Here is a 13211-nt window from a genome sequence, read left to right on the forward strand (position 1 = left end):
ACGCACAGGGAAGCGCACAGGTTCTGTGGCCCACTCACGGCACTTAGGGCCGTGGGGCGCGGGCCGCAGAGAAGTCAGCCTGACTGTGGAAGGGCCCCTCGGAGAGTTTGCCTTCCTTCCTCCTGTTCTTCTAGGGCGTGGGCCGCAGAGAAGTCAGCCTGACTGTGGAAGGGCCCCTCGGAGAGTTTGCCTTCCTTCCTCCTGTTCTTCTAGACGCCCTGCAGATGGTCTCCTCAGGGGAGAGAGCAGTCCACAGCCCAAAGTGACCAAGAACCATTGACCTGGTCAGGCAGGGAGGCTACCTTAGGTGTTCTCACCTGCAAGTGGGGGGTGCTAAGCAGATGCTCTCCAAGACCCCCTCTGGCATAGGGATTCTCTAAGGGTGAAGCTATGTGTGCTTCTGGAGTGAAGAGGTGGGGGTGGATGTGATGGATCAGCCTGTCTCCTCCAACTGTGCTGGAAAGGGTTGGGGGTTGCCGTGCCCAGTTCCCAGCTCTGGGGGTGGACAATAAGGGGGTTGTGTCTGTGGCCCCGAATGGGCCTTTGATGTATGCATGGGTGGGTGGGCTGGTGGGGCCTATAATAAGGGCCGCCAGGGAAGGAGGCAGGGGAGCCCCTGGGGGTATCCTCAGCTTGACCTACTTGGGTCCCCATAATTGCTCCCTTCCTTCGTTGGGAGGCTACAAATAGGGATGTCCCGTCTCTAGCCTCCTACAGCTGAAACCAACACCAGCGGTGAGTACGAGCTGCTTGGGTGCTGCCCTGGATTGGGAGGCAGGGCAGCTCAGGGTCTGGGCGTGGGTGCAGAGGGACGAGCACAGCAGGGACTGGCCAGGTGAGGGACGTCAGATATGGTGGGCTCAGGGGCCCTTTGTACAGTGAAGGGCTGTCTGGAAGCTTGGGCTAGGGGTGTGGAGCGTTGAGGTCTGGCAGGGGTCGGGGCTTCACAGGGAAGAGAGGATTCCCTCCAGTCTCCAGGCACCCAGCTTCTGGAAGAGCAACTGTGGTGGTGCCAGCCAGGCCGGCCGGAGCCCAGAAGGGCAGCTGAGCACCCCTGAGTTTCCTTATTCCCTGCGTGTGTGGCCCTTTCCTCTGCTGGGAACACAGACACCTTGCTCCCATGCTGGTCTGTCACAGAGAGACCACAGGCAGTGCTTTGCCCCATCGCCCCGCCCCCAGCCGTGCCAGCCTTCTGCTCCACAGGGCCCAGCAGAGGGGCATCAGGGACAGAGCCATGGCCTGGCAGCCTTGCTGCACACTCCTGTCCCCTAGGCTCACAGGGGAATAGTACTGCCTTCCCGACTGCCTCAGGGTTTCCCAGGCTGGAGGCAGCCTCCCAGAAGGCCGTGGGATTGGGGGGAGGCGGGCACTTCCAGGAAAGCCTGCCCCTCTGACAGAACAGGGTGGTCCTATGCAGAGCCTTCTATCTCACGACCTCAGGGAGCAGGGAGACAGCTTCAGGTGGGGGCAAATCACAGACGGGTAAATACCTGAGCTGACTCTCTCTGTGGACTGCCGGTTCAGGTCCCTGAGTAGGCCTGAGAGGTGGAATGAACCCCAGTTTACAGGTAAGGCCCCTGACACCCAGTGTCAATGGCTCATCTGAGGTTGCATGGCTGGTTCGATGCACAGGGGATCCCAAGCAGAGTGCACGGGAGGAGGGATGGGTGACGGTGGTGGTGATGAGGTGGTGGGGGTTCCTCTCAGACCTGGCCCCTCCCTGAGAATGCCCAGCTTCTCCAAGGGCCTGAAGATGGGGCACACAGGGCAAGGGTCTCCTTGTGCTATTTCGTACGGAAGGAGTTTGGGTCCTAAAGGTCAGGAGGCTGTATCTCATGGTGGTGCAGAGTGGGACTGAGTCCTTCCTGGGTGTCAGGGACGAGAGAAGGTAGACAGTCAGGGAGTCCTCAAGGATCCCCAGTGTGGGGGTGTGGTTGGGGGGTGGGGCACTCTCCCTGAGGAATTTGCAATGATGTTAGGGAAAGAAGACCCCCATCCAGGAAAATACCAATGGGGTAGTAGGGAAATAAATTAGAAGGGGCCGGAGTGGTCAGGGAGGGCTGCTCAGAGGGGAGCTTGTGGGGCCCGAGGCCTGGTGGAGACTAAGGTCTGGGAGCAGTCCCTGGGAAACGCCCTGGGCAGAGGTGCCCTGGGCCTCAGGCATGAGTCTCACACGCTTGTTCTCTGACAGTGAGGATGGCCAGGCCTCTGGAGCAGGCGGTGGCTGCCATCGTGTGCACCTTCCAGGAATATTCGGGGCGCTGCGGGGACAAGCACAAGCTCTGTCAGGCAGAGCTCAAGGAGCTGCTGCAGAAGGAGCTGCCCACCTGGACCCCGGTGAGCACCTGGGGTGGCCAGTCTGCGGGGGAGCACTGCCTGGACTCTGCAGAGACAGACCCGGGGGCAAGCTCTGAGCAAGTGGGGTACAGGCGAGTCTGTGAGGAGGGGACACCAGAAAGGGAACGGACGTGGCAGCAGCGCCAGTGTCCTCATCTGTGAGACGGGAAGGAGAGTTGCTACACCTGCTGCTTTGCAGGGCTACTGGGAGGACGGAGGGAGAGACTCAGGGGCAGACAGTGGGATCTGAGAGGGACGGTGTGGGGGGCATGGACATGGGCGAACGACCAGAACAGGAGGCTGAGGCTGGCCCCCAGAAGGGTGTGGGAGGCGTGGGACCGCCCAGGAGGGGAGGGCAAGAAGTGGCATGCTCCCTCCTCAACCTGCCCCCTCCCCCTCCCCCTGCACAGACCGAGCTGCGAGAGTGTGACTACAATAAGTTCATGAGTGTTCTGGACACCAACAAGGACTGTGAGGTGGACTTCGTGGAGTATGTGCGCTCCCTCGCCTGTCTCTGCACCTTCTGTCACGACTACTTCAAGGACTGTCCCCCGGACCCCCCCTGCTCCCAGTAGGCTCTGCTCCCATGGGCAAGGGTCTGCTGGGGCAGGACCTGATACGCTGGCCGGGCCTACCCATGAGGCTGGGGAAGTGAGGGGACCTCCCCAGGATCACAGCTAGAAAAACACAGAGCAGTCAGTTGCTGCCTCCCTTCTGAGGCTGTGACGGGAGGGGGGCGAGGCTGCCCTGCACAAATGAGGCCCTTTTAACTCCTAATAAAGAACTGGTGTCACTTGGTTTGGCTTGCTTCTTTTGATAGTCCGGGTCTTGGGGCAGAGTCCTCACTCCTCTCTGGTCTTTTGTGCTGGAGAGCAGGAGGCCAACCCAGCGGAAACATACGGTCTCCACCTCCGGTGGGAGGGGTGGGGTCAATATGAGGACAATGTCTAGGGGCTTTGGGGGTGTCTCTTTCTCTCTCTTGGGCCTTTGAAGGAGAAGCTCCCCCAGGGCTGTCAAGGAGGATGCCAGGGCAGCCTGAGATTCCCTGGGGATGGTGCTCAGTCCTCGGCAAGGCTGCTCTGAGGAGGAGGGTGGGGTGTAGGGGTGGGGCGGGCTTGTTGGCCTGGCTGTGGGAGCCCAGAGAGCAGAACTAATAGGATTAGGGTGTCTGAGGTCTGGCTAGGGTATTGCTCCTGGCCAGGGAGGCGTACCCTGCATCGGAAGGGGAAGGGGGCACCTTGAGCCGTAACTCATCCCTGAAGCCATAACCAGTTGAGGGCCTTAGCTGCCCCCCACTCCTGATCCTCATTCAACTTGAGTTCATACCCCACTCTGAGAGGGTGACCCTGATCCCTGCCTCCCCCATTTTGTGCCATTTCTCCTCTAACTTTCCACCCCAACCTGCGTTCTTCACTTTCATTCTTTCCCAACTCTAGATACCCCCTCCTGATACCCTCCCTCTCCCCAGTCCTCTGGGTACCTGCTGTCCATCCCTGAGCCCCACACTTGACTCCTACTCCCTACTCCATCACTGCTGCACCCAGGACCTTTGTCCACTGACATGCCTGGGGCGGTCCTAGCATCAGCTTTGGGTGTTGGTCTGCTCCTCCTCCAGACCCCCAGCTCCTGCCCTGGACCTCACTCGGCATGGCAGAGTGCCCTTTGGAGCGGGGGAAAGGGCAGCAAGAGCCATACCGCAACACTGAGCCTGGGGTCCCCTCCTTAGTGCTTGGGCAGCCACATTTCCAGGGCAATTTCTTTTTTTCAAGATTTTATTTTATTTTATTTCATTTTTTAAGTAGGCTCCATGCCCAATGTGGGGCTTGAACTCAAGAGATTCAGAGATCTAGAGTAGCATGCTCCACCAACTAAGCCAGCCATGGGCATTTCCAGGGCAGTTTCTCACCCATCACTGACCTCCCCTGTATCCTGCTTTCTAGCTGCCCAGTGGGACCACTCCTTCTCTGTCCTCCACACCCAAGGCACAGACTTCCTCTCGCTCCCTAAAATTCAGATCGAGCTGTGCCCACCAGGGAGTGCCCACCCCGCTGAGACCCCTGCCTGTGTGGGCTCTCCCATTGTCCAGTGTGCCTGCCCAGGGCCGGAAGCGGGTTTTCCAGCGGGGCTGGTGGAGGGGCCCATAGGAGGACTGTCTCTCACTCTCCCCCAACCCCTGCTATGGGCAGGGCCTGGCCGGGGTATAAATAGGACAGACCGCTGGGTTTTCCCCACTCCTTCTCTCTTCGCACCCTCTCTCCTCATCTCCTCCTCCCTCTTGGCCTGGTGAGTCGTGGTCTCCTGACTAGCACGCAAGGGGTGTCAGGTTGAGGCTGGGGTCAGGCTCGGGGCAGAGGAAGGAGTGGCTGGTGGGGGCCAGATGAGCTAACTGGGTCCAGCATGAGATTCTGATGAGGAGGCCCTGTGGTGGGAGGTGTGTGTGTGTGTGTGTGTGTGTGTGTGCACCTGCACGCACATGCAAGGGAAAAAAACCAACAAAACGAGAAGCGTGCCGGTGGCTGGATTTGACCTAGCTGGGTGGTAATGAGATGCTGGGCTTTGCAAATGTTGTTGCTGTAGTGTGTGTGACCTGTGGGTCTGCACATTGGCTTGTGTTTGCTGGGTTGCACAAGCCTGTGTGTGCACACTCGGGTGTGGGAAGAAAACTGAAGGCAACTGGCCTTTTGTCTGGTTGTGTCCTATGGGCCTCTGCTCTGCACCCAGCAGCCCAGCCAAAGGGAGCTTGCCTCCCCACCCCTCCCTTGCACCCCTGCCCCTGCCACCTCACCCTGCCCCTCCCTACTCTAGGGCTAGGCCACTTGTTTTTTCCGCTGCAGGCCCCTGGGCGGGCCTCCAGCAGCCCTGGCAGGGGGAGAATGCGGCAGGGCGGGGCTGCTGTGGTCGTGGGAGTACTGGGGCGGGGGTGGGGGGGGGTGGGGGGGGAATAGTTGGTGAGGCCCAGCCTGAGCGAGGCTGCCTGAAATCCAGAGCCTGTGCAGCCTGTGTCCTCGCCAGTGTTGGCGGCCCGAAGCACACACTTTCCACCAGGAGCTGAGCCCCACCTTTCTGGGGTCCCCCTCTGGTGAGAGCAGAGTCTCACCAAGTGGTCCCTGAGGGATGGGAGTGGGGTGGGGCATTCTGAGGGTGGGGCTGGGGAAGATAAGGGTGTCTCTGGGACCCTGTCCTCAGATCCTGACTGCCACCATGGCATGCCCCCTGGAGAAGGCTCTGGATGTGATGGTGTCCACCTTCCACAAGTACTCCGGCAAGGAGGGTGACAAGTTCAAGCTCAACAGGTCAGAGCTAAAGGAGCTGCTGACCCGGGAGCTGCCCAGCTTCTTGGGGGTGAGTGGCTACTGCCTGGGAGTATGCCCCTGTGTGCCCCCTTCTCCGCAGAGGAGGGGCAAGGCCTGGGTCGGGGGGCACCAGTGTTTTGGCAGAGTCGTAGCTACAGCTGGTATCTGTCACCGAGATGGGGACGTCCGGTCAGAGAGCTTGCTCTAGTTGGAAACACAGTGAGCACCCGCCGCTCATTTCCTGGAGCCCAGCAGGAAGAGGGCTGGGAACGAACAGGTAGGACGCCCGCCAGGCTTCGCCAGGTGCTTTGTACAACTCAACCGAAGGGCAGCAAAAGTTCAGAGAGGCTAAGGAACTTCCTAAGGTAATGAAAGTGCAAAGCTGAGATCCACAAACCGGGGTGTTTACCATCAGTCCAGCAATGAATAATTTTTGAGTCTCTGTGGATGTGAAGACACAGTTATGGAGACACATGCCTACGCTCCTGAGCGTTCACAGCTCCCATTTGTATCCAGCTTTATGCAGTTTGTGTGTTACCTTCATGACCATTGTCTAGTTGCATTCTTGGAACAACCTTGGGGGAAGACATTGTGGTCCCCTTCTCCAGCTGTGCGCAGGTACTCAGAGTTCCTCATCCCTTGGGGGGAACTTCTGTGGCCCCAGCCTAGCCCCTGAGAGCTGGGGTTCCAAAGCGGGGCCCCCAGGGAGTGGCTGTGCCTTCCTGAGCTCCCATCTGAAGATGGAAACCTGGTCTAGTCTTGGCTCCATCCCCAGACTTTGTGGTTCTACCTGTTGCCTCTTCCCTGCAGAAAAGGACGGATGAAGCTGCCTTCCAGAAGCTGATGAGCAACTTGGACAGCAACAAAGACAACGAGGTGGACTTCCAGGAGTACTGTGTCTTCCTGTCCTGTGTTGCCATGATGTGCAATGAGTTCTTCGAAGGGTTCCCCGATAAGCAGCCCCGGAAGAAGTGAAGGCCCGCATGTGGGTGGGGGGTAACCTACCGGTTGGTAGAGGGCACAGGACCTCACCCCGGCTCCACCAGATGTGTGCACGCTGTGCACCAAGTTCAATAAAGATTCTTGGAAGCTTTGAGGCTGATGGTCTGAGAAACTCTGGGTCTGGGGTGGGGGCTGAGGGACATGTGGGGGTGGGGAGCACAGGCAGTGGGCAGCGGTTTTGTGGAGAGCAGACTAGTAAAGGTGGGGGGGAGGGGTGAATGGAAGACTGTCCTTGTGCATGCATGATGGAGCTGACTGATGGGGCCGAGGGCAGGGAAAAGAACCCCCAAAGGCTTGGAAAGCCCCAGCTGTGGGGTCTTTGCCAGCAGAATTGTCCCTCCCACCTCAGCCTTGCCTCTGGAGGGATTGAAGTTCTTTTGCATCTGCTCCTGGCTGGGGCCTGGAATGGAGTTTGGGCGCCCTGCAGCAGGGAGCTGAATCAGGAGGGCCCTGCCCTGTGGGCCCCTTCCAGTGACCTGGTTTTCAACCCAGGGATGGGTGAGTCCATCCTGTCCATGGTTAGGTCAGGGAGGCCGCGTGGAAGGAGGCCACGCCATTGCAGCAGCCTGAGAATATCACCCTCTCAACCTTTGCTGTCCCTGCCCCAGAGACCCTGGAATGAGGGCTGTTATCAGTTAGAATCATGGTCCTTCAGAGAAGGGAAAAAGGACCTCAAAGGGAGGAGTGGAGGATAGTAGCTGGGGTGGAAGTGAGGGAGATGGTGGGAGGTGGCCATAATTTTGGAGATGAAATTCCAGACACATGATCTGATAAATGAAATTGAGATTTTTCTTTCCCCAGAAAATATCAGGCAGGATGTTGTATCCCGTCAGGTTAAAGGCTGGTGGGTGATTGAAGTTAGACTTCCAGGCCAGGTCCAGGTGGTATGGGGGCCTTTAGGGAGGACGTGAGTAAATGTGGTGTCCCGCAGCAGGGGGTCTTAGTCCCTTGACCTTTCAAGCTTTCCCCCTTCCTTCTCATTATATCCTGTTTTTCTCTCAAGTGTCAGAGCAGTGGGGCAGCTGACTCAGACGTTCCCTCAGAGTGTGACTGCAGAGGCCTGGGTAGGATTTTGGTCCAGGAAAAAGCCTGCCTCCTCCCCTTCTGTCTGGCCCCTGGCCGCCCATCTTCCACGGGAGTGACCTCCCCTAGGGACCGCTCCTGCATCACTCTACCTCGGAAACTCCTGTTGCTCAGTGACCAGTCCCTGCTGCTTCTCTAGCCTTGCCAATGGGGGTGGGGCAGAGTGGGCACAGAGGGGAGCGCCCAAGCAGGCCAGGTGGGGCTGCAGCACCCACAGGTGCAAGCCCCTAACTCCAGCTCTGTTCTCATACTCGAACTACTTGGTGGTAGAACAATGTCTCTCCTGGGATTCAGGCAACTCTCCCTGCCCCCTGCCCCATTCCTTCCTGCCCCCCAAACCTGCTTCCCCAAAATCCACAACCTCTACACCATCACCTGGCCCTACCCTTCCTGGGCCCCTTCCCGGTCCCTGATTCCCAGGCTTCCATTCCAAGTCTCTGACAATTTTTTCCCATGAAGATGAGTGAGGCTTAGAAGAAATCACTTTTAAAAGCCCTTTAGGGGCACCTGGGTGGCTCAGTCGTTAAGCGTCTGCCTTCGGCTCAGGTCGTGATCCCGGGGTCCTGGGATCGAGTTCCACATCGGCTCCCTACTCAGCGGGGAGCCTGCTTCTCCCTCTCCCACTCCCTCCGCTGTGTTCCCTCTCTCCCTGTGACTCTCTCTGTCAAATAAATAAATAAAATCTTAAAAAAAAAAAAAGCCCTTTAAAAACCTTAGGCTCCATACTCGCTAATGACCTTGACCTTGACTTTCATGCCCTTGGCAGGAAACATCTTCCCTCATGGATTCCCATCTCAAGGTGTGTTTGCTCTGCTCTTGGTGTGGATGGGAGGGCCCCAGTGTGCAGACTGGCCTAGGGTGAGAGAAGATACCCTGTGTTTGGCCCACATTTCCTGGGTCTTTTTTCCCCGGGGCAGCTGGCTTCTCTTCTACCCTGTTGTCCCATCAGATTGAGTGCTGGTTTTTGGTTGGGAAAATAAAGCTTCTGGAACTGAAGATGTGTGTGCCACAACGAACTCAATGTGCCCCCCTTCCACTCTGTTTGGAAACAAGGAAGGCAAGATTGGCAGAGGGGTTTCTCCCCAGCCCTGTCCCATGAGGCTCTGATCTGGGCCTTCTCAGGTCCCTCTCCTTCTCATTGGCTCTTTCCCTCCCCTGGTTTCCTGGGGACCAGAGCAAGGGAACAAAGGCAGGGAGTGGTAGGAGGGAGCCTGTTTCTGCTGTGTGGGTTGTCTGCTGCTTCCTTCCCTGGCGAGTCCTTCCTTCTCACCTCCCTGCTCATCTATACGCTGTGGCAAGCAGGGCAATGAGGCCAGACCATGACAAGCCTTGAGGAAGGCCTGGCATGATGAGTTGGCATGCCCTCAGGAAGGAGGACCGAGTGTGGAGCTGTGGTTATCAGAATTTCTTGACAAGTGGCTCTAGGCATGGAGTTGTGATCAGAACCAGCCAGGATGCTATTGCAGCCACCCAGAGAACCTGTGGTCCTGGCTGAGTCTCCTGGAGTGCGAGAGGGGGGTGGGTGATGCTGAGGTTTTTGGGGTGCTGAGAGGTGAATGACAGATCCAATTCAAGAATCACTAGGGGGGCTTGGGCTGAAGATGAGAGCCAGCTGCTTCTTCCTTCTTGCTCTGGACTCCACACAGATTAACCTGGAGCCCCCAAGTTTCTTGGGTGTTGCCTCCTTCCTAAGGGGAAGTGGTTTTCGAGTCTGAGTTATGGGAGCTGCCTCTTCCCTTGGGTGGGTGTGGCTGTGCTGACGGACATGGGGGGCCACATTCAAACCCAACCTCTGGATCCAGCTCTCAGAGGGGTCCTGGAGATTTTGGTGGGCCCACCCCTCTTGGTGCCAGTTGCATGCAGTTCTCTGGGCCAGAGACTGAGACCAGCTGGACAAGTCCAACAACCTCTGCCCTGTTTCCTGCTGAGACCTTATCTCCCAGTTCCAGCCCCAGCCCCCTCCAAACCCTGGACTCTCTCTTTGCCTCTACCTCTATAATGGCACACTCCCCACTGTCAGGTGATTCAGGCACCGGGGCAAAGGAGGGAGATTGGGGTGAGGGCTGCCTCCGGGAAGTGAATGTCCAAGCTCTATGGGCCAGGGGCCCTTTCTCGGCTCCATCATCTGCCACCAGTTCATCTTTGGGGAGGTCACCTTGTCATCTGCCCCTAGAGCCCTTTTCCAGCATCTCCTAAGCAGTCCCCTGTGTAAGCTCCTTTGGGGGCTGGCTGGTCTCATGGCTCTGGCTGTTCCACGTTTGCCTCCGGTCTTACTACAACCTGTTCTGGTACATTTGGGTCCACTTGTTGGTAGATTCTGTGTCATCTGGGTTCTAGTTTCTGGTTCTTTAGAGAGAGCCTCGAGGCTGGGCTAGTGATAGGGGAAGCAGAAGGTCTGGCTTCCCCTGGATGTTGATCCTTCTCTCTCCCTTCACCCTCCAGAGCCACACACTGATGGAGACACCTCTTGAGAAGGCCCTGACCACTATGGTCACCACTTTCCATAAATATTCGGGGAGAGAAGGCAGCAAACTGACCCTCAGCAGGGAGGAACTAAAGGAGCTGATCAAGAAGGAGCTGTGTCTTGGAGAGGTAGGTGACTGTCACCCCCACCCCAAAGCCTGAATTCTCCCTGTGCACACCATGGGGGAGGAGGGAAACAGAGGAAGCACCATACCACTGTCAGGGGCTCCCCTTCTGTGAGGTAGGAAGCCCCAGTTCTGCATCTGTAGAGACCCAGAATAGGGGACACACATCTGCCCTCCAAGTGCTCTAGTCTCAGCCAGGAGCAGGACGGCCAAAGGGAACTGACAGAGACCTAATGAAGAAGGTGGACATCTTGGGCCACCAGATGCAAGACCTCTGTGACCAGGGACGAGTTGGGTTTCACTGGGAAGGAGGAAGGGCAGCATCCAGAGGGTGAATTACAGCCTGTGTGAAGGTTTAGAGGTCAGGGAGCCTTCTTTGTTGAGGCCAGGCCCACACAGCCATGGAAGAGCCTGTGTGAGGAATCATGGGGGACAAGGCACCAGGGTGCCCAGCTTGAGCTGCGCACGGCTCAAGGGCAGGGCCTTCACCTGTGTGCCTGGTACATCCAGGGCTCTCAGCTGGCACTGACATGGGAACAAAAAGGATCATTCTTCTAATTTGTGAACACAAGGTTGGAAGGAGACAGATTGTTTCTTGCCAGATGGAGACGGTGGGAGGTGGCTGACCAAGGGGAAGGTCTATGAGGAAGTTATGTTATTTTTACAGTTCAAAAAAACAGAGGCTCAGAAACATTATCTAACTTGTCTAAAGACATCCAGCTAGTAAGAGGCTGAGTCCTTCCTTTTTCCTTGAAAATCCAGTCTTGGGGGCCTCTCCAGTCACATTGTGAACCTTGGTGGGCCTCCCCAGAGAGAACCTCCCCTTTGGGCTGTGGGCTGGAGCAGGTGTGGGTTTCACCAAGCCTGCCCTCCGGCTTTCCTGCCAGGCTCTCTGCATCCTGGAGTTAACGAGGGCAAAGGGAGGGGTGGCGGCTCCCCTAGGCGTTAATTACAGGGGAACAGAGGCCCTGGGGAAGGCCTGACTTTAACAGGAGCCCAGACTGGGGGTAAGGACCGCGTCACAGAGAAGCTGTTTCCATCTCCATTTGTCCTGACGTCTGTCTCCTGTGGAAAAGTGGGAGCTAAGGGCAGTGAAGAGGGGAGGGCAGAACAGGTCCGTGTTTTCTTCCTGTCCCACGGGAGGGCCCTGTTTCCGTCCTCTTGGTGGAGCTGGGCTGGGAGAGCAGGGGACAGACAGAGTATGGCTGAGCCGCGGCCTCATCCTCACACAGGTGTGCTGCAAGCTCTCCCAGAAAGGGAGGCCGTGTTGGCTTCTGGGCTCCGGCACACTGCTCTCATGGCGTGTTGTCTGGGTCGGTTCTCAACTATCCTCTACAGAGACAGAAGAAGTCTGAATCATGCTCAGTGCCACGTAGTCACCAAGGCATTTCGGTTGGACACTGTATAAAATCTAGATGATTATTTCTTTGGATGGTGGGAAGTGCTGAGGAAAGGGGGTGTTGGGCCAGCTTTCCTGCGGACGTTCGCTTAGGTTCAGGAGTCAGGTCACTGCGTGGTGCCAGGCCCCAGACGGGGTGTGGGCTGGGGGAGATGCTGGGGGTTGAGATGTTCAGAGTGTTGCTGACCCAGATGAGGATCACCCTGAGACTGCCTTCCCAGGGGGTGGGTGGCACCACGCAGTGGTGAGGCAGGGCTAGGTGGGGTGGCTGACCTGTCCCTCTCCCTGGGCCCTTGAAGAAGATGAAGGAGAGCAGCACTGATGACCTGATGAAGAGCCTGGACAAGAACAGTGACCAGGAGATCGACTTCAAGGAGTACTCGGTGTTCCCGACCACGCTGTGCATGGCCTACAACGACTTCTTCCTGGAGGACAGTGAATGACCAGGGCTCAGCCCCTTGCCCCTGGTCTCTGCAACCCCTCTCACAGCTCCTCTCTGGTCCCTTGCCCTCCTCTCCCTTCTGGATGGACCCCGCTTCAGCCTTCCCTTCCAGCAGGGGAAATAAAGATTTTCCATTCCTGGCTGGTTTTGAGGAAGTCTTGTCCACCTTGCCTGGGGGTGGGCGGGGCAAGGCAGAACTTTCCCTTGAGTGGGTTGAGAGCCTCTGGGAGTTAGGGTCCTGGGCTTCCACCCCACTTCCTGCCCTTCTTCAGTGTGGATGTCACTGAGCTTGCTGGGCTTAGTTTTGCCTTTCCGGAAAATGGGGGAAGTTGGGCCAGGCTTTCACTTGCCTCCCAGAGAAAGCTAAGAGGAAGCGCTTTGATAGAGCACAGGCAGTGAGGGAGCTGGGGGAGGCTCCTGAGGGCAGTGGTGGACAAGCCAGTCTGAGGCCACAGAAGGCCACCAGGACAACACCCCATGCCAGCCCCCTTTCCCTCTCCCCCATTTCCCCCTCGGCAGCTAGCCCTACCCACCCCACCACAATCATCTATGGGGTTCAGTGCTTCTGCTGTCTCCACTTCCCCCTGTGAAAATCCTGTCTCAGGAGAGGATCTGGAAAACCTTTTCACTGGAGGGTACATAACTCAGGCAAGCGCCAGTGTGCACATTGCCCGGCAAGAGGCTGCAGGCGGAATTCCAGGCTGGGGTGTGGGGGTGTGGGGGTGTGGGTGGGGAGGGAGGGGGTGCAGTCGGGGAGGAATGGTTGTGAGGCTTGTGGTGGGAATTTGTTTTTGCTGAGGGGTGGGTGTTCCAGATGTCCTTTAAATCATATCCTATAGACCACTGGCTGCTCCCTCTCCTTCATCTGGGGTTGATCCTGAACACCCTCCGGGGCACCCCCGGACCAGGGAGCTGGCTCGGAGCTCGATGTCCCTGGCTTGCAACGGTCACCCCTGGGATCCCGGTTCCATCCCGGGAACCCGGAACAGCCCGGGGCAGGAAGCGCCGAGGGCTGGGGGGGCCCCCAGGGTGTGTCGTGCGGGCGCGGGCTTGGGCGCGGGCTTGGG

General features: G+C 57.8%; 3 protein-coding genes across 5 annotated transcripts; all 3 read left to right on the plus strand.

Annotated features, from left to right (window-relative positions):
• Positions 1 to 1231: 1231 nt before the first annotated feature.
• S100A3 (S100 calcium binding protein A3) lies at positions 1232 to 3121 on the plus strand. Its single transcript, XM_025858759.2, has 3 exons — positions 1232 to 1568; positions 2192 to 2337; positions 2748 to 3121. The coding sequence occupies exons 2-3, from the start codon at positions 2197 to 2199 to the stop codon at positions 2910 to 2912; spliced, it is 306 nt and encodes a 101-aa protein (XP_025714544.1). The 5' UTR covers positions 1232 to 1568; positions 2192 to 2196; the 3' UTR covers positions 2913 to 3121.
• A 1353-nt stretch (positions 3122 to 4474) lies between these two features.
• Positions 4475 to 6724, plus strand: S100A4 (S100 calcium binding protein A4). 2 transcript variants are annotated; one of them, XM_025858760.2, is made up of 3 exons: positions 4475 to 4620; positions 5524 to 5679; positions 6441 to 6724. In XM_025858760.2, the coding sequence occupies exons 2-3, from the start codon at positions 5539 to 5541 to the stop codon at positions 6603 to 6605; spliced, it is 306 nt and encodes a 101-aa protein (XP_025714545.1). In that variant the 5' UTR covers positions 4475 to 4620; positions 5524 to 5538; the 3' UTR covers positions 6606 to 6724. The 2 variants fall into 2 exon arrangements, with proteins under 2 accessions (XP_025714545.1, XP_025714546.1); XM_025858761.2 differs by lacking the exon at positions 4475 to 4620 and adding an exon at positions 5285 to 5416.
• Positions 6725 to 7031: 307 nt separating this feature from the next.
• Positions 7032 to 12284, plus strand: S100A5 (S100 calcium binding protein A5). 2 transcript variants are annotated; one of them, XM_073888648.1, is made up of 3 exons: positions 7032 to 7130; positions 10158 to 10307; positions 12002 to 12284. In XM_073888648.1, exons 2-3 carry the CDS (start codon positions 10170 to 10172, stop codon positions 12143 to 12145), a joined length of 282 nt encoding a protein of 93 aa, XP_073744749.1. In that variant the 5' UTR covers positions 7032 to 7130; positions 10158 to 10169; the 3' UTR covers positions 12146 to 12284. The 2 variants fall into 2 exon arrangements, with proteins under 2 accessions (XP_073744749.1, XP_025714588.1); XM_025858803.2 differs by lacking the exon at positions 7032 to 7130 and having other exon boundaries at positions 10087 to 10307.
• The last annotated feature ends 927 nt before the right edge of the window (positions 12285 to 13211 follow it).

Source organism: Callorhinus ursinus, unplaced genomic scaffold (genome assembly GCF_003265705.2).
Source record: "Callorhinus ursinus isolate GAN/ISIS: 27379988/994484 unplaced genomic scaffold, GSC_fseal_2.0 scaffold92, whole genome shotgun sequence".
NCBI classification, from domain to species: domain Eukaryota; kingdom Metazoa; phylum Chordata; class Mammalia; order Carnivora; family Otariidae; genus Callorhinus; species Callorhinus ursinus.